Genomic DNA, 20399 nt, shown 5'->3' with positions numbered 1-20399 from the left:
GGCTCGGCCACTGGAGGCCTTGCTTGATGTTGAAGTCGATGATGTGGACGCGGTCGTGGTCATCGAAGGCGCGGAGGAGACGCTCGTTGAGCGTGAAGTGGAGGAACCTCGGGATCAGGGTGACGCTGTTGAGCACCCGCCCCGGACAGGAAGGCGCCCGCCGTCACCGGCTCCAGGAAGAGCAAGCTCCGGCGAGGCCAGGTGCGGGCACGGACCCGGGCGCGAGCGGCCAGGCGCGGGTGTGAGAGCGCAGCAGGCGCGGCCTCGGACGGGGCGGCGCGGCGCGGCCAGCCACCTCGTCCTGCGCGTCCTGCAGCGCGTCGGCGGAGGAGCTCCTCGGGCTGTTGGATTGCCTCCGCCGCGGCGAGCGCGACACGCATGACGCCGGCCGGCCGGACCCCCGCGTCTCGGCCGAGCCCAGCGGCGTGTCGGCGTCGGTGTCCGGCAAGAGCGGGCAGGCGAGGCGGCTCGAGTGGGCCAAGGTCGAGTTGGTCACCAGCGGCTTCTCGTCCCGCGTGATCGGCCAGGGCGGGTTCAACACCGTGTACCTGGCGTCGCTCACCTCCTCCCGCCTCGGTGCCGTCAAGGTGCAGCGGAGCAACGAGCGCCTCCACCGCGTCTTCCGCCAGGAGCTCAACATGCTCATGTCCGTGCGGTCTTTCGCCAGGCCTCCGTCGACGCTTGTGCTCCTCCGCTGGCTGGAGGTCGTCGACGCCGCCGCGGTCAAGGTGCTCGACGAAATGCCGCTCCGTTTGTGGGAGTCCAGCACTACTCGTGGGGAGGCAAAGTGTGAAAGTGGTTTGGCCCCCAAGGCTTAAGTTCTCGTCGGTAGCCCCCCAGGAGGCGAAAAAATGCCTCCTGGGGGGCAAACGGCCGAAGATGCTCTAAGATGTTCCTGTTTTGAGAAGGTCATCGATTGTGACTTGACAAATTATAGGGATTTGGTTGAATCAATTGTAGAGCAGTATCCGTCGGGTTACTTGAAAGTTGCATATGTGTAGTATTATGATGATTCTCTTAAAACCTGTTCAGAAGTAAAAGCTAACCAAGATTTGATGCTTATGATTGAAAAACACTCTTGAGACAAAGGATAAATCCACTAATGACCAACATGGATAAATCAAAGTGAGTCGAGTCAATCCACCAATGACCAACATGGACAAATCAACACAAACGAATAACTCCCAAGCAAATAAACTACATGTGTCTTTATTTAAAAAGCAAAACATTTCAAAAAGGTTCATAGATTTCCACGCACCTGTCACCCAAGAAACGCAAGAGAAGAGGAGATATTTGTGGAAGGTCTCTACTCCAACGCGGACCCTCAAACCGCCCGCATACGTCCAGACTGCGAGGTCCGAACGTGTTGTATCATCCAATGTGGCATGTATCGGTCCATCGAGCGGTCTGGATGCTCTTTTCCCGCAAAACGAAGACAAAGTTGGGAGGCTTTGTCGGAGTCCGGACAACAGCCACATAGGACTCTGACATCCCCGGCTCACTAAATCCTCCCTGCCGGTCCTATTTTCTTCCAATCCGTCCTTTCTCTTCCCTTGTTTTGCATCTGCACCCTCCTCCGCCACCGCCGACAATGTACCTCTCCAGCCGCGACAGAGGCATTGCAGGCCCTCCGCAAACATCACTGATGCGCCCGCTCACCTTTTACTAAGGAGAAAACGACAGGGTTTAATCATATTGCTTGGTTTTATTCTGTCTACATTGTGTCATCTTACTTAAAGCGTTACTCTATTTGTCATAAACGTAATACCATAGATACATGATGGGTAGCGGTCGATTGGTGGAGTAATAGTAGTAGATGCATGCAGGAGTTGGTCTACTTGTCACGGACTGAATGCCTATGTACATGAGCATGCCATGAATATCGTCATAATTATGCGCTTTCCTATCAATTGCACAACAGTAATTTGTCTACCCAACACATGCTATTTTTATGAGAGAGAAGTCTCTAGTAAAAACTATGGCCCCGGGTCTATTTTAATCATACTACAAAAACCCAAAAAAATTGCTGTAATTTTATTACTTTTATTTTACTTTGCAATTTATCTATCCACTTCAACCAGATTTAGTCCTTGCAATTAACGAGTACAACGGGATTGACAACTCTCTTGCCCGCGTTGGGTGCAAGTATTTGTTCATGTGTGTGTAGGTACTGCTAAAGGTTGTTTGCGTGAGTCTCCTATTGATTCGATAACCTTGGTTCTCTACTGAGGGAAATACTATCCACTACTATATTGATTCAGCCTCCTCTTCGGGTAAAATCTCAACGCAACTCACAAGTAGAACGGGGTGCGGCTTCGGCGGAGCATGCGATGTCGTCCTCATCATCGGTCTCACTGAACACCGGCTCGCCCGCTTCGTCGCACTTCATGTAGGCGGTTGCCCACTGGAGGTACTTCCAGCGGGAGAGGCTGATCTTGCGGCTGGAGCGGTAGGAGTCGAGCAGTGCGGCCTGCTCCGTGACATCCGCATCCAATGCGATCGCCCATTCGGCGACGAGTTGCTCCTTTGCCTGCAGGTGCTCCGAAGGAGTTGGTGGGTTTGGGTGGCGCCGGCCTGCGGCTCTCGGAACTGCTCATCCCGCTCCTCCCGCACGAGGTCCATGTAATGGGTACAGGCCTCGCCGATGGTCATGGTGCAATGCACTAGCAAGGGTGGCGCGAAGGAGGAGGGTGGCGCCAGCTCGTGGGCGGACGCGTCCTCCATTGGGACGTCGTCGTCCTCCGGCTGCCTGCCGGCCAGCCAGCTAGCAGCAATGGCGTCCATCTCCTTCTGGTCTGGCGTCGGCCCATCCCAAAGAGGTTTGTGCGGGAGGAATCCATGATGAGAGTGGTGCGGAGAGGGATCGGAGGCGGATGACCGCGGATGTAGCCGGGCGAACAGTTTATATAGACGGATGGTGCCAGAGTAGCCGCCTCCGCAACTGCGTATCATTATTGGGAGCAGTAGGCGGACGGAAGGGTGGCCGTCGTGTCGTTTGAACGCGGAGCAGTTGCCTGCACCAGGAAACGGTGCGAGTGGCGCTTACTCAGTGAGCGGCCGCGTTCGCTCTGGCCAGACATAAATGCGGGCACTGACGGTTTGGATTTGTGCTGACCGTTTCGTACGGGAAGCGCGCGCAGACGAGGAAAATGGTTTGGGCGGGCCAGTGTGGTCCGAAGCGGACGTGGGTGCTGTCCGGACGCCCGCAAAGCCCCATGTTTGACGTCCGGACCGTGTAGCGGATCGATACAGGACTTCCGTGGTCCGAACAGCACGTTCCAAAGTATGCGGACGGTTTGAGGAGATGCCTAAATATCGTTACTAATAATAACAAGCTAAAAACATTCGTAGCGTAACCCACACGTGCAGCTTCTTAGTTCGGGCACCGTCCAATTAATCTTAGTTAGCCACGCCCAATTAATACGGCGACGGCCAAATGAACGCAAGCAAAGGTATGCTGTCCTATCAGTTGTCAGCTCGGAACGACGATCTGGCCTTTTTGCCGAGTTTCTACGATGTCAGAATTTAATCCATTCATACATACCATGTTGAACACCGCCGTCGTGTCGACCCTGGCTTCCACACACCAATTCCCATGTCCTGCTCACCACCGCACCGGCGGAGGCAGCTCCGTGTACGGATCATCAACGCGTGCCAGATTATGCATGCATGGGCAGTAATGCTCCAACGCAAAACCCAGCAAGTAATGTTTGCCAAATTTGCCATGCCAAGCTCGAAAAGAAACTTCGGGTTACAATGGCGAACGCAGGAGCCGACAGGCCCGAAACATGGCGCGGCGTGTAGCCCGCATGATCAGCACCGTGTCTCGCTAATCAGATCATGCACCGGTCCAGAAAGAGGAAGCGCCGTGTCGACAGGGAGGGAGACGACCTCGACCTTTCTCTTTTCAATGGCGTTTTTTTGGCTGCGTGCAAGCCCATGCCTCCCATGGTGTTTTTGGCAGCCAGCCAGCTGGGCTCCTACCCGCCGTGGCGCGGCGACGGCGACTAGTATACCCCCATGCGCCTCCTCGTGCAGCGCCGCGCTCGAGAGAGAGAGAGAGAGAGAGAAAAGGTTTTAAAAACCGCCGGGATCTCGTCGAGAAATACTTACTAGTACCACGCGGTAAATAAAATTATTACCATAAAGTGCACCAAAAGCCACCTCGCCCTCCGGCGATCTCATCCCGCGGCAACTCCCGTCTGACATCGCTGTTGCTGGGTTGGTGGCTGCGGTAAAGTATCGGACGGCCGGTCCTATAAATCCCGGCGTAGCGGCCGCAGGCCAGGCCAGCCCACTCTACTTGTGCCAGCCAGTTGTGTTCCTCGTGCTCTGCTCTGCCCCAAGAACGAAACCAGAGAGGAGAGGAGAGATGCTGCTGCACGGGCTGGTGGACCGGCTGACGGGGAAGAACAAGCAGGCGTGGAAGGAGGGCAAGATCCGGGGCACGGCGGTGCTGGTCAAGAGCGACGTCCTCAACCTCGGCGACTTCCACGCCTCCCTCCTCGACGGCGTCCACGACATCCTCGGCAAGGACGACGGCGTCATCTTCCACCTCGTCAGCGCCACCGCCCCAGACCCCCGTAAGCACCTTTCGCCTCCCCCTTCCCCCTTCGCTTCTCCCTCTCTCCCTCCCTGCATCCGTCGCACCCCGCCGCCGCGTAACCGCTGGCTCTACTACGCGCCTGCGTTTCAGTTTCGCTCTTGCCGTTTTCGCGACGATCTCTGTTGATTCCAGTCCTTTTTTTTTGTCTGCGAATCCCGGCCGTATTGGTTTAGTTCAGAAACAGTCTGTGTCGATTTCAGTCTCTTTTCTGTTTGCGAATCATGTGAGTATGGATTAAGTTGAGAAACAATCTGTGTTGGTTTCAGTTAAAAAAGAAAGAAAGAAAGAAAAGGAACTGAAAACAAAGGCAGTTTTGAGCTTTTGATCGTTCTCTGTTGTCGTGGACCCATGGATCGATGCTCCTAGATTGGCGTGGCCGCCAGGGTTTAGCATCAATGCCGTGGCCTCCGGAGGGACCGGGGCCGGGACCGGCCGAGGACAGCGGGAGACTAGTCAATGTCCGCGACCGACTCCACCCACGTGTCCGCCGTCCCCCTCCCAAAATCCAAGATCGTCACCTCAATCTTTGAGAACTGAGACCCGAAAATGAAACGAAAATGACTTGATGATTCCTGTGTTGCAGAGAATCCGAAGCGGGGCAAGGTGGGGAAGCCGGCGCACCTGGAGGAGATGGTGGTGACGATGAAGTCCAAGGCGGCCGGGGAGTCGGTGTTCAAGGTCACCTTCGAGTGGGACGACTCGCAGGGGATCCCCGGCGCCGTCCTCGTCCGCAACACCTACCGCTCCGAGTACCTGCTCAAGACGCTCACCCTCCACGGCGTCCCCGGCAAGGGCACCGTCGTCTTCGTCGCCAACTCCTGGATCTACCCCAACGTCGACCGCGTCTTCTTCGCCAACGACGTCAGTTCCTTCTTCCCCCTTCCTCTTCCTCTTCCTTCCTTCCTTCCCCTCGCCGCCGCCGCCGACGGCGACGCCGCCGCAATCAATCAATCAATCAATATTATTGACTCTCGTTTTGCACTAATGTCATTTTCTTTTTACAATGTCGTGTCCTTTTCTGGGTGTGGTCATGGACCTTGGATTGGAATTGGATTGGATCTTAGCCGATTCTTTTGCATTATTAAGAAAATCTGCTATGGATTAGGGGTAGTATACCATGTTACTACTTGTTATCACTTGTGCCACCTACTACTATACTCCCTCCGTCCGAAATTACTTGTCGCGGAAATGAATAAAAATGGATGTATCTAGAACTAAAATATGTCTAGATACATCCATTTCTCCGACAAGTATTTCCGGACGAAGGGAGTAGATGCTAATGATAGATAGGCTGTCAAGAACAAATGCCAAAATTGCTGTCAAAAACAGAACAAAAGAACAGTCAATCAAAAAGAAGAGATGCCAAATCGACCACTAGCAGTTGAGCTGGCGCAGACAAGGAATTTACTACTGCGTGCTGTCATCCGGTGAGATCACACCTTTGTTAGCTGTCGAGTTGCTGTTGCTGGGTCTTGGTCTTTCAGTCAAGTCAACGGCTGCCCTTTGCTGCTGTCAAATATACTAATGCCTTGTCAGAATTCCCAACGCCACAAACAATGTCTTCTACAGAGTATCCACATCATACCCCACCTAGCTTCACCTGGAATGAAAAATAATCTCTGATTACAAATCCCCATTTTGGCCCGGGGCTTGCGTCCTTTGATGCCACAACATTTTGCATTGCTTGGTCGTCCATTCAAAACGACCCAACGAATCTATCTTATGCGATTATGATAGTTTGACAGCAAGTTGCACGCCCATGCAGATGCATGCATCCCTACTGACTAAGCTCATCTTATGAGCTTCATTTTACAAAGATAATGGGCTGGTCGTACAAGTTACCCGTACTATTACGATTATAATACAACAAGTTGCAGGTGTCATCAGTTTGCTACCTACTCTATTTTAGTAGGCTTTTGTTCTGGACAAGGATCACCCATCCCCGGGCATATCCGAATCTCTCAGATCCACAACCAATTGTTAGATCGTATATATAGCAAGTTGACGACTTTTCTACTCCTATAGTTGTTTATTACCAAGAAGAAAAATGCTATTTTTAACTGTTCCCCTGATGATCAGAGGATCAGGAGACAGAAATATGAACTTCTTTTCAGAAATAATAGAAGATCACAAGTGACAAGCTGAATTAGTATCTGTTTCTCACAAGTTAATTTATAGTAGTCCTGTTTTAAATCCCGGAGCACCTGCCTGCCTGGGTTTGGGGGACTGAGTAGTCCTGCTTCTCACAGGTTTCGTTTTGCTTATCTGTCGCCTCATTTTCTCGCTATTTTTTCAGACCTATCTGCCCAGCAAAATGCCTGCACTTTTGGTGCAATACAGGCAGGATGAACTCAACAATCTCCGAGGCGACGGCACGACCGGAAAGTACGAGGAGTGGGACCGTGTGTACCGCTATGACTACTACAACGACCTCGGTGAGCCGGACAAGGGCCATCCGCGCCCGGTTCTCGGCGGCACCCAAGAACTCCCCTATCCCCGTCGTTGCAGAACTGGCCGACCCCCAACAAAAACAGGTGAGTCCAGTGCACTATACTATATGTTTTTTTCACATGTTCACAACCATGTCACCTTGCAATTGGACTCATATCGGGGATTTGATCTTTTTCGCCAGACCCTAGATCAGAGAGCAGAATTCCTCAGTACAAGATACAGGAGGCCCTGAACATCTATGTCCCGCGCGATGAGCGCTTTGGCCACCTCAAGCTGTCTGACTTCCTTGGCTACTCTCTCAAGGCCATCACCGAGGCCATTCTTCCGATAATTAGGACCTACGTTGACACTACACCCAAGGAGTTTGATTCGTTTCAAGACATCTATGATCTCTACGACGGTCTTCTGAAAGTGCCAGATAACCAACACCTAAAGGAGCTCAAGAAAAAAATCCCCCTTCCGTTTATTAAAAGTCTTTTACCAGTTGCTGGCGACGACCTCCTGAACCTGCCCCTTCCACATGTTATCAGATCAAGTAATCAGCTGTGTGCATGACTTGCTTAATACGGCCATCCCTTGTTTTACCCTTTTTATTTTTGTTATATAACTTATTTTCTTAAATGTCAGATGATTATGCTTGGAGGTCAGATGAGGAGTTTGCGCGGGAGATGCTCGCAGGCGTGAACCCGGTTTGCATCAAACGTCTGACGGTTAGCGCCTATCCCTTTTTATATGTATAAAGAAGAAGAAGAAAAGAATAAACCATCTCCTCATAATCGATTGAGAATTAATCATCATTTGTTTTCTATTTGATGATGACCACAGGAGTTCCCTGTAAAAAGCACCCTGGATCCCAGTGTGTACGGGGACCAGTCAAGCACTATCACCGAAGATCAAATTCAGCAGAACCTGGAAGATGGCCTCACAGTGAAACAGGTATGTTGATTCATTGAGCTATTTTGTGGTCAAAAGGGAAATCTCATTGAGGTGCAAATTGCTAGTGAACAAGTACAGTACTGAATAATCTAGTACTGTAAGATTGATTGTCCTAACAACCATGTATTGTGCAGGCAATGGAGAAAAACAGGCTCTTCATTCTAGATCACCACGATAACTTCATGCCATTCCTTGACCGCATCAACAAGCTGGAAGGCAACTACATCTACGCTTCGAGGACCCTGCTGTTCCTGAAGGCCGACGGCACGCTGAAGCCCTTGGCCATCGAGCTGAGCCTGCCGCACCCCCAGGGGATGCAGCACGGCGCGGAGAGCAAGGTGTACCTTCCGGCTGGTATTGAGTCTGGTGTTGATGGCCAGATCTGGCAGCTTGCCAAGGCTTACGCCTCTGTTGACGACTCCGCATGGCATCAGCTTATCAGCCACTGGTATGCATTGCAACATCAGTATATATATACTCCTGCTTCAAAATTATAGGTTCTAGGCAGAGAACAAGTGCCACTCTGGGTACCAACAAAGTGCTGAGCTGAGCTTTTTGATTGTTTTCTTAGGCTGAACACGCACGCGGTGATCGAGCCGTTCGTGATTGCGACGAACCGGCAACTCAGTGTGGTGCACCCGGTGCACAAGCTGCTGAGCCCGCATTACCGCGACACGTTGAACATTAATGCCCTGGCGCGAACCACTCTCATCAACGCCGGTGGCGTCTTTGAGATGACCGTCTTCCCGGAGAAATATGCGCTTGAGATGTCTTCCATCGTCTACAAGAACTGGAAGCTCACCGAGCAGGGCCTCCCCGACGATCTTGTCAAGAGGTAATAAAAAGAGAAGGTTGATACAAGATCGGAATGTGGGAGAAATGGTTGACTAAAGATGATTTTTGCTTGTTTGTGCACGCAGAGGCATGGCTGTGCCGGATTCATCGAGCCCATACGGTGTCCGGCTGCTGATCAAGGACTACCCGTATGCGGTGGACGGGCTGGTGATCTGGTGGGCGATCGAGCGGTGGGTGAACGAGTACCTGGCCATCTACTACCCCAACGACGGCGTGCTCCGGGCCGACAAGGAGCTGGAGGAGTGGTGGAAGGAGGTGCGCGAGGTCGGGCATGGCGACCTCAAGGACGCGGACTGGTGGCCCAGGATGGTGACCGTGCAGGAGCTGGCCAAGACGTGCACCACCATCATCTGGGTGGCGTCGGCGCTACACGCGGCGGTCAACTTCGGGCAGTACCCGTACGCTGGGTACCTCCCGAACCGGCCGACTGTGAGCCGTCGGAAGATGCCGGAGGAGGGCGAAGAGGAGTACAAGCAGCTGCAGAAGGGCGGGAAGGAGGCCGACAAGGTGTTCATCCACACCATCACCAGCCAGTTCCAGACCATCCTGGGCATCACGCTCATCGAGATCCTGTCCAAGCACTCCTCCGACGAGGTGTACCTGGGGCAGCGTGACACGCCGGAGTGGACGTCGGACGCCAAGGCCCTGGAGGCGTTCAAGAGGTTCGGCACCCGGCTGATGGAGATCGAGAAGCGGATCCTGGACATGAACAAGGACCCGGCGCTCAAGAACCGGAACGGGCCGGTGAAGATGCCGTACATGCTGCTGTACCCCAACACGTCGGATGTCGACGGCGAGAAAGGGCTGGGGCTCACCGCCATGGGCATCCCCAACAGCGTCTCCATCTGAGTGTACTCTTTCTTTCTCAGTAGACGGACGTCCGCCGGCCGTTGGTTGATTCCTGTCTCGCAGGGTGTATTGTGTTACTTTTCATTGGCTTCCGGCTGGCTGCGGTAATTAGTTTGTCAGGGGTGTTGATAGGGAGAGGACAATGAGGCATGAATAAGCACTGCGTGCATTCTTTCTAGTACTAGTTATCTCCAGAAATGTCAGTGTTCAGTCAACGCCTGAATAGTTGTTTCAGCAATTCTTAACTGACGAAAATCCATGAATACATCAATTAACAAAGGATAGAACAGACCAAACAAATGGTTTTTACCTATTTGATCAACCGGTCATCGATGGAAATGCATTCTCCATGCCCTTCATCAAACTCTTCAATGGTTTTTGAGTAACTCATCTTGCGGTGTCCGGCAAACGCTGCACAACCTTGCTCGTTTCTGAGATCATCTCCAACAGCCGCCCAACGCGCGGCGCGCTAAAAATGCGTTTGCAGCGCGTTGATCGTCTGTTTTGGCGTGGCGGCCAGCGCTGGCTCCAGCGGCCGCAGTAAAATGCAGCGCGCGCGCCTAGCTCCAACAGGCACGCTAAAATGCGGCGTGCACTTTCGCACAAACAACGTATGCGCTCCAAACACAAGCAAAAAGATCAAACATAGACAAAATAAATCAACAAAATAGTTTAATTTCGTTATTACAACTCAAACAAATAGTTTATCTGTCAATACAACAAATAGTTCAATAATACAACACCAAACGCACAAATCATGATGCTCTTTATCGGCCATTCCATGTCCACCACTCCTCAATGAGATCCTTCTGAAGATCATCATGCGTTTCGGCACGTCGAATGGCATGATAGGAGGCAACAAAACGGGCAACCCTTTCAGCCCTCCGCCGCACTCGCACGGGATGTCACAAGAGCTCATAGTGAGAATAGTCTAAATATTGGCCACGCTCATTCTCGATGATCATGTTGTGCATGATCACACAAGCGTGCATGATGTACCAAAGCATCTTTTGATCTCAAAATCTAGCCGGTCCTCTCACAATAGCAAATTGGGCTTGCAAAATCCCCAAAACTCTCTCCACATCTTTTCTAGCCGCCGCCTGAGTATTGTGGAAATCAAGATCTTTTCTTACCTTCCGGTTTTTTCAACAGCTTCACAAATGTTTGCCATTTTGGGTAGATGCCATCCACAAGATACTACCCATAGTTGTATGTACGACCATTTGCTACAAACTGCACCGGTGGCAGTTCACCATTTGCAATCTTATCTCGCTATCCCTCCCATCATAGAGTGAGGACACCACAAGATTGAACCTACTACTATGCACCACTTCCACTGAAGATCTAATCATCAAGTTGACCAAATAAAACTCATAAATCGGAGAGCATTACATAGCTATAACAATCACACATAATAAAGTTGAGAATATAACTCAATTACTTTCGTTGAACAATCTGATCATAAACCCATAATTCATCAGATCCAACAGACACACCGCAAAAAAAGATTATATCGAATAGAACTACGAGGAGAACATTGTATAGAAGATCAAACGAAGAGAGAGAGAGAGAGAGAGAGAGAGAGAGAGGAGAGCGAGAGGGAGAGAGAGAGAGAGAGAGAGAGAGATCTAGCTAATCACTATGGACCCGTAGGTCGGTGGGAAACTACTCACACATCAAGAAGGCGCAACAAGGTTGATGTAGAAGCCCTCCGTGATCGATTCCCCCTCCGGCAGAGTAGGCCTTTAGAAGGGATCGCGGAAAATTAGAGCTTGCGACGGCGGAATAATTGTTTTGGGTCTCACTCTGGGGTTTTTTGGAACATTTTGGAATTCATAGCGCTGGAATTAGGTCAGGCGGAGCCACGAGGGGTGATACGTCTCCAACGTATCTATAATTTATAAAGTATTCATGCCATGTTTACAACAATTTTGTAAGGTTTTGGTATAATTTGAATAGAACTAACTCGACTGACGTTGCTTTCAGCAAAACTACCGTGGTATTCTTTTTTGTGAAGAAATAAAAGTTCTCGGAATGGGATGAAAATTTACGGTGATTTTTTATGGACAAAAAGAGACCCCAAAAGCTTCTGGGAAAGTCCAGAAGAGCCACAAGGGCACGACAAGCCTGGGGGGTGCGCCCCTCGAGCTTGTCGCTGCCTTGTGGACCCCCATGACATGAGACCGACACCAAAATTTCCATAATATCCTAGATGAGAAGTTCCGCCGCCGCAAGCCTCTGTATCCACGAAAACTCAATGGAGACCCTGTTCTGGCACCCTACCGAAGAGGGAAATCATCACTGGAGGCCATCTTCATTATCCTGGCGGTCTCCATAACGAGGAGGGAGTAGTTCACCCTCGGGGCTGAGGGTATGTACCAGTAACTATGTGTTTGATCTCTCTCCCGTGTTTTTGATTTGGCACGATCTTGATGTACCGCGAGCTTTGTTAATATAGTTGGATCTTATGGTGTTCTTCCCTCTCTACCTTCTTGTGATGAATTGAATCTTTTCCTTCGAGGTTTTGTTATGTCGGATTGAATCTTTTGGATGTGAGATCACTTGATGTATGTCTTGCGATGAGATATCCGTGGTTACAGTGGGATGTTCTATTGATTTACTTAATGTATGTTTCGGTTATCAACTTGCGGATTCCCGTGATGACATTGGGGTAATCTATGCATAGGGATTGATACGCGTTTTCATATTCCTTTCTCCGATACAAATCTTGGGTTACTCTTTGAAGTTCTTTGTGTTGGATTGAATATTATATATATGAAATAGTGTGATGCACATCATATAATTAACCCATAGATACTTGTGGTGACATTGGAGTATTTAGGTGACATTAGGGTTGATTGATGCGTGTCATATGGTGTTATTTTAGTATGAACTCTAGGGCTGTTTGTGACACTTATAGGAATAACTCAAAAGATTGAACAAAAATCATAACTTTGAGGTGGTTTCGTACCCTACAAACAATTTCATCTTATGTTCTTCGCGATAGGAATTCTGAAGTGATTCTTTGTTGCACATTGAGGGATTGTTAAATAATCCAATTATGTTATCATTGTTGAGAGATTTTGCACTAGTGAAAGTATGAACTCCAGGCCTCGTTTTTAAGCATTGCAATACCGTTTTTCTCACTTTTGTTACTAGTTACCTTGCTGTTTTTATATTTTCAGATTACGAAAACAAATATCTACTATCCATACTATACTTGTATCACCATCACTTCGCCGAACTAGTGCATCTATACAATTTACCATTGTATTGGGTGTGTTGGGGATACAAGAGATTTCTTGTATTTGGTTGCATGGTTGTTTGAGAGAGACCATCTTCATCCTCCGCCTCCCACGAATTGATATACCTTAGGTCATCCACTTGAGGGAAATTTGCTACTATCCTACAAAACTCTACGTTTGGATGTCCAACACGAGTCTACAAGAAGAAATATTGTGTAGTAGACATCAAGGGGCCCACAAGGCACACCCTGTTGTCTTGCGGTGTGTTAGTGCGGACAAAGTGTCTCGTGCTTGTGAAGGTGCTCCAAGGATTTATGAGATGTATTGTCGCCGGTGTGGTGTACTGATGGTTGTCCTTCTTCTTTCTCCGTCATGCTGGGGTCGAGGTTGAAGACTTCCCGTCCGCGTTTGTTCCGTTTGCAGACTATAGGTCACATCGGCTCTGTGTGGGACTAGCGGCACGCCAGCAACTCACGATGGTTGGAGGAGTGCATTGGTTCCGGAGGGACCTGTTTGTATTTTCTCATTTTGTTGGGGTGCTTTGTACCACTGTTTGGTTGCAATATAAAGCAAAGGTCCTTTTTGCAAGAAAAAAGTCTGGTTTTTGGTGAAAACAATTCGTTCAGTTTCAACACATTCTCATTGGAAGGGGCATACCCAATCTGATGTCGTCAACATTAGTATTATGAGCTAGGTAGGAAAAAGATAACACTAGAGTTTTCTATTTGTTCAAAGGAGGGCATTGGTACCTTTTTTCCGGCTCATCAAGGATCGAATCTTAGGTTTGAAGTTGTGGTGTCTCATATAAGCGGAATATATTCTTTCGGTAGGAGGCGACGTTTTCGCCGATGGCAAGGTGCCTCTGGTGGCTTCGCCAATCTCAACATCGGCTGCCTAAGTCTGTTGGTGGAGGTCGTAGTGAGAGGGTGAGTGTGTACATGATTATGAGTGCATGCGTATGTACTCTATTTCACTGCAAAAGAGAAAAGAAAAACAATTTCACTACAAAAGAATCAGCTCTAATTCCGTTCCAACCATTGACACAACCGATGTGCCGAGTGGTACTCAATCAGGATGGAGTGCCATCGGCGGTGATAGAGGGGTCCACCATGTTACGACGCTCTAAGGCGATACCTGGCAATCGTGAGGCGACCGCGCGGCTATGCTAGGGTTAGGGTTTCGGTGACGAGGGTGGCTTGAATCCAGCGGTGTTCCAGGGTAGCGACGACGCTAGTCTCGACCTGAGCTGGTGTGTCTGCAAGCCTGCCCTGCAGCGACGCTGATGGCGGGAGGTGTAGATGGGAAGATGCCGATGGCGACTCTGAGGAACTCGACGACGGCCCTTGGTAAGGAGACGGTGGCGACGCCGATGAGTGAAAGTGCGTTATGTCAACTAGAGGGGGGGTGAATAGGCAATTTTTATGAATTCTTCACTGAGGAATTTGCCGGTGAGGAAATTCCTTAGCGACGAACTATTAGCAGCGGAATAAGTACTCAGAAGTAAGCATAACAGGATACAAGCATGGTCATCATGATGAAATGAAGACTAGCACAGAGTACAGAAAGCGTAATCACAGGATAACACAAGATGAAGACAAACAGACTGAAGAAATTGAATTGGGGAAATTGAGAAAGTCTTCAGTCAAAGTCTTCAAACACAGATATGAACAAACACTCAACACAGTAATGAGGAAATGAAAGGGTTGAGGAAATAGAACCAGTTAGGTTGGTGAAGACAATGATTTGGTAGACCAGTTCCAACTGCTGTCTCAGTTGTACGTCTGGTTGGAGCGGCTGAGTATTTAAACTCGAGGACACACAGTCCCGGACACCCAGTCGCTGAGCACGCAGCTCAGGACACCCAGTCCTCACTATATTCTCCTTGAACTAAGGTCACATAGACCTCGTCCAATCACTCGTGGTAAGTCTTCAGGCGACTTCCAAACCTTCACAGACTTGGTCACTCAGCGATCCACAATTCCTCTTGGATGCTCTAGACCTTGACGCCTAATCGTTTGGAAGAAGCACAGTCTTCAAAGGTAACAAGCGTCGGATCCACGCAGGATCAATCTCTTCAGTGATGCTCAATCACTTTGGGTTTGTAGGTGTTTGGGTTTTTGGGATTTTCCTCACTCGATGATTTTCGCTCAAAGTCCTCGGAGGATGGGTTGCTCTCAAATGACAAGTGTCAAGTTCTCTCGGAGCAGCCAACCAGCTAGTGGTTGTAGGGGGCGGCTATTTATAGCCTAGGGAGCAGCCTGCCATGATAAGACATAAATGCCCCTCAATGATATGACCGTTAGGTGGATAAGATATTTTGGGACAGCTGGCGCGCAGCATAGCAACGGTCAGAAATTTGACTCTCAAATTCCTCAGGGCTATCATGTTCCTCACTGTGTAGGTAATTCGCACTGACGAATTCCTAACTCCCCAGTCAAAACAAATTCATCAGCGACCAGAAGAACTTCGTCTTTGTCACTGAAGAAAGTGACTGAACTGTATGAGATTTCCAAAGGCTTCACTCGAAGGGATTGGTAGGTGTAGGATTTAGAGTTGAGCATCACATGGAAATTTTTCCTTAGTATTTCCTCGACCCCCTTTAACAGTACGGTGTTTCCTATGACTCATGAAAGAGAAAATGAAACTACGAAAACAAAAGTCTTCACGCTTCATGTTCCACAAATGAATACCAAGTCTTCAAGGTCACACCAATTTCTTTACTTTCAAAGTCTTCAGAAAGTCTTCAGAATATCAAAGTCTTCAGTTGAAGAACTTCATTTTTAGGGGTCGACTTTCTTTGTAAATATCAAACTCCTCATAGACTTATAGACCTGTGTATACTCACAAACGCATTAGTCCCTTAACCTATAAGTCTTCAATACACCAACATCACTAAGGGGCACTAGATGCACTTACAATCTCCCCCTTTTTGGTGATTGATGACAACATAGGTTAAGTTTTCAACGGGGATAAACATATGAAGTGTATACACTGATATTGAGGAATTTGATTACAAGATATAGTAGAACTCCCCCTGAAGATGTGCATAGTGAGGAATTTGCTTTTGAGGCAATGCACATTTGAAGAGTTGAATCATGGAGATCTCCCCCTATATCTTGTAATTCATACACGCATTTGATATGTAATATGAAGAATTTGAAATGCATGATGAAATATGGTGCCTGATGAGATTCAGCATGCGTGCAATGTCATTAACGAGGAATAAGCATGCAAAGCATAATGCAACAAAAGTATCAGTGCACCATCGGGTTTAAGATTACAACTCGATCCAAATAAAAGTTTCAGAAGAACGAGAGTTGTAACTTAAAAAATGCCCTTAATATAGACCCGCTTGAAGACTAACTTGGATTTCTCCCCCTTTGTCATCAAATGACCAAAAGGATTGAAACTGAGGACTAACGCTCCTGAAGAATTTCAAGTCGATGGAGGAGCGCCAACGTTGTCGGGGTTGTTTGTTGTAGCAGGGCCTGCCGTAGTGTCGTCCAAATCTTCTTACTCATCAGTGTCACGCGATGAAGAATAAGAGCTGGTCACCAGTGGTGGAATTTTGACCCTCTTGCATTTCTTCGGAGGAGGTGCAGACCAGTCAAATTCTTCCTTGAGACCCATAGTCTTCAGTTCTTCAGCGCTATAGACATGAGTGAGGACAGCCCAGGTGCGGTTAAAGGTTTCATGAAGGTAGTATTGGTTCTTCTTCACTGCATTGTGTGTTGAGGTCATATTGTGAAGAAGTGCACCAAACTGACGCTTTACCCATTTGTGATTGCGATCAACCTTCTGATGAAGACTGAGGAGTAACTCACGGTCAGTCATCACCCTGGGTGCTGTGGCTTGAGGATTTTGCTTGGCTGAGGTATTTGCGGCAGAGTCATGTGTGGCAGAATCATCATTGATAAAGTAAGATGCAGCCTTGCAAAATTGACCATCCAATGGACGAATGCCTTCATCGATCACAGCAGCGGCCTTGCCTTTATCATCAGCTGATGAAACTGTCCGTTTGAGGACTTCAATGGGAGGCAAGTAGCTACCGTGGTTCAGAGTGTCAGCTTTGTAATTCAGTGAAGATCTTGCCCTGATGAATCTCATAATCCAAGGAGCATAGGGCTTCAGCTCGAATGGTGACATAGCAATATTGGCCAGAATCCTCATGAAGAAATCATGGAAGTTGACGGGAACGCCATGAATGATGTTGAAAAGCATATTCTTCATGATGCCAACGACTTCTTCATCATTTGAGTCGTGGCCTTTGATGGGACTCATTGTCTTCGTCAGAATTCGATAGACAGTCCGAGGCACATAGAGTAATTCCTTGACGAGGAATTTGGTTCATGGGGCCTGCCTTGGCTTCAAAGGCTTCATCAGCACTTGCATATAGTGATTTGAAAGTTCTGGTTCGTTGTAGATACAACGAGCACCATCAAGTGGAGGACTGAGTGGTAGAGCATGAAGCAATTCAGTTGCTGGTGCCTTGTAGTGAGTATTTTTAGACATCCAGTCTAATACCCATGAGTTCACGTCTTCAGCGTCTCCGGTGATGTGCAGAGTTGCATAGAATTGAAGAATGAGTTCTTCATTCCAGTCACAGATATCAGTGCAGAAATTCAGAAGTCCTACGTCGTGAAGAACACTGAGGACTGGCTCAAAGCCGGGCAGAGACTCCATGTCCACATGAGGAATATGTGCATGATCGAAGACTTTGTCTTTGTTGAAGAGCACTGAGGAATAGAAATTGGCTTGGCTGGCACTCCAGAAACGCCTCTTCCTTATGCGAGCAGAATCATATGGATTATAATCAGTGAAGAATACGTGCTCGGCAAAGAAATCTTCAGGCTTGAACTTCTGTTTGCTTGAGAACGGATTCTTTGGCTTTGGCAGAGGGGTGTCAGTGAGTTGCATCACCACCTCAGGAATCGCGAGCTCAGATTCTTCAGGCTGAGGAATTTCTTGTTCCTCAACAGGTGCAGTCTGAGGATCAGCAGCAGCAGGTTCATCAGCACTAGTGGCTGGAATTTCTTCATGGACAGATGAAGTGGGATGAGTTTCTTCAGAGCCCATTTGAACAGTTGGAGCAGGGGACTAAGGTATCTGTTGGATTGGGGTGAAGAGTGGAGAATTTGGATGCTGACTTTCCCAAAAGTCATCGTTCATCACTGGCGTTGTGCTTCCAATATCCACATCTTCTTCAAGTTCCTCAACACCGGTCTCTTCAGCTGTGAACTGAGGCATAGGCGAGGAAATGATTGGGGTTGAAGGGATTGCTTTCACTTCAATTTCTTCATCAATCTGCTCTGACGAAGCAGCAGAATGATTTTCTTCATCAGATCCGCTTGGGATCTCATAGTCTTCTCCAAAAGGAACAAGGTCCTTTGATGGCATGGAGGAAATCGGAACAACATCAATTGGATTTTCGAGTGAGCTGGTCATTGGCTTCATTTTCTTCGCAGCCGAAGAGTTTGACGCAGCTGATGCCTTCCTTTTCTTCACTGCAGCTCGCTCTGCAGCCTTGGTCTTCTTCACATCAGAAGCAGATGGAAGAATTGGAGTTGGTGTGGGCGCGGGAGGAGCTGAGGAATCTGGTTGAATTTCTTCAGGCGCAACTGATGTAGTTGCCCTGATCTCTTCAGTTTCTTCAGGCGCACCACTAGTGGATGCCCTGGCAATTTCTTCAGCGGCTGGAATTTCTTCACCAGCCCTGGAACGAGCATGTTCTTCAGCAGGCTGAAAGTCATCAGCGGTGCTGGCATGTTCTTCAGCAGGCTGAGCAGAGTCTGCAGCCTGAAGATTTTCTTGTTGCGATGGGGCTGCAACATTTGTGAATTTCTTCGTCAGATTGACGAATCTTACTTTAGCTCCTTGCCAATCAGCATAGTAGGCATCAAAGTCATTGCTGAGGGCTTGAACTTCAGACTGAGCCTGGAGAAGTTCCTCAGGTGTCATTCTGACAACGTTTTTCTTTAGGAGCTTCTCCTTTCTGTATTGAGCTTTCTTGATCTCTCTTGCCTTTTCAAACTTCCATTTCTCTTCAGTGATGAAATGGGTCAACATATGACTTTGTCCAGAGGTCAGATGAAAATCAGGCATTGGGGTGTTTGGATCCTTGTGCCAGAGATCAATATAATCGAGGATTTTTCTCGGATCCAACAGCAGTGGCACAGATGTGCCTTTGGCTCTAGCAGCCTTCACCTGTCTGTCTCTGATGATTTCTGCGAGTTCATCATCAGAAGCTTCATCATCAGAAGGCACATGGAATGCGACCTGTTTCTTCTTTGGACTTGGCCGAGGACCTCGTCCAGCTATTGCTTTGGTCTTCAATAGTGTGCGGCCTGATGAGGAAATTGGTGCAGCTGAGGAACTGGCTGAAACACCAGAGGCAATCGAGAAACCAGCAGTCCTTTGACATGTAGCCAGATGCACAGGAGCTGAGGACTTTGAAGGAGCTGTTGAGGACTTTGGTGGAGCTGTAGCAGTGTGAGGAATTTGCCATGAGGGCACTGTTGGTGAAGCACTTGGCTTACGAGCAGGCTTCTTTGGCATGGATTTCCTTGGTTTGACCAAGGCCTCAGTAGCTGTAGCAGTGGCAGAATCCTCATTGAATTTCTTCACTGCCTCCTTGGCTTGTCTTGCCAATTTAGCTTGGCGCTTAGCCCATTCTTCAGGAAAGTCCTCACCACATTTGATGCTTGTGGGGTCAGCTACTTGGCCAGGTGCCAATGGAGCTCTTGGGCATGGAGGATTGAGGGCGAATTTCCTCATGTACTTTGGAGTCACATATCTGTATTCCCTCCATTCCCTTGCCCATCTCCGTTCAATCCTCTGAATGCGCACCTTGCGATGATTTTTGTTTTCTTTGCCAAATTTTGCTTCATCAGGTGTGCAATAGTCAGCATAATTTCCTCAGGGATTTCAAACGCAGTCATAACCTCAGGTTTCTTTCCTCCTTTCTGCGGCTTCTTACCGTCTGCCATATTCTTTAGTTGAGGAATTTGAACAATCGAGTTCTCTGAAGAAGTGTGCAGTTTTTCTTTGAGGAATGCTGCAAATGAGTTAAGTTGATGGGAACCTAGTGATTCAGTAGCAGACATGAGTACCTGTGAACAGAGTACAGGTGCGAGGAATTCGGAGAGGTCATATGCGTTCTGAGGAGGTTTTTCGAAAAGAACAAGTTTTGAGGAATTTGACCAGATGAACCTTGAGGAATTTCACTAAGCGTTCTTGTCTTAGGTTCCAGAGTTGTACAGATCAAAGATCCACACAATTAGGGAATCTTGAAGAAAATGATTGCTTAGAGAAACAGTTCAAGATCATATGATGTGTGGTGTTCATATGTGTGAAGATTTGAAGAATAAACACCTTTGAAGATTTTCAGGAAAGTTTGAGAATCAAAGTGAGTAATAAAAGTAACTTTTAATTACCCGAAGTGAAGAACACGATGAACT

General features: G+C 48.5%; 1 protein-coding gene across 1 annotated transcript; it reads left to right on the top strand.

Moving 5' to 3' along the window:
• The first annotated feature begins 4187 nt into the window (after positions 1-4187).
• On the top strand, positions 4188-9895 carry LOC123090789 (probable linoleate 9S-lipoxygenase 4). The gene is made up of 9 exons (XM_044512130.1): positions 4188-4583; positions 5190-5467; positions 6903-7140; positions 7239-7592; positions 7685-7767; positions 7883-7993; positions 8128-8441; positions 8565-8828; positions 8914-9895. The coding sequence occupies exons 1-9, from the start codon at positions 4373-4375 to the stop codon at positions 9695-9697; spliced, it is 2637 nt and encodes an 878-aa protein (XP_044368065.1). The 5' UTR covers positions 4188-4372; the 3' UTR covers positions 9698-9895.
• The last annotated feature ends 10504 nt before the right edge of the window (positions 9896-20399 follow it).

This window comes from Triticum aestivum, chromosome 4B (genome assembly GCF_018294505.1).
Source record: "Triticum aestivum cultivar Chinese Spring chromosome 4B, IWGSC CS RefSeq v2.1, whole genome shotgun sequence".
In the NCBI taxonomy this organism is placed as follows: domain Eukaryota; kingdom Viridiplantae; phylum Streptophyta; class Magnoliopsida; order Poales; family Poaceae; genus Triticum; species Triticum aestivum.
The sequence above is the reverse complement of the archived record's forward strand: the minus strand, read 5'-3'. Positions and strand labels throughout refer to the sequence as shown.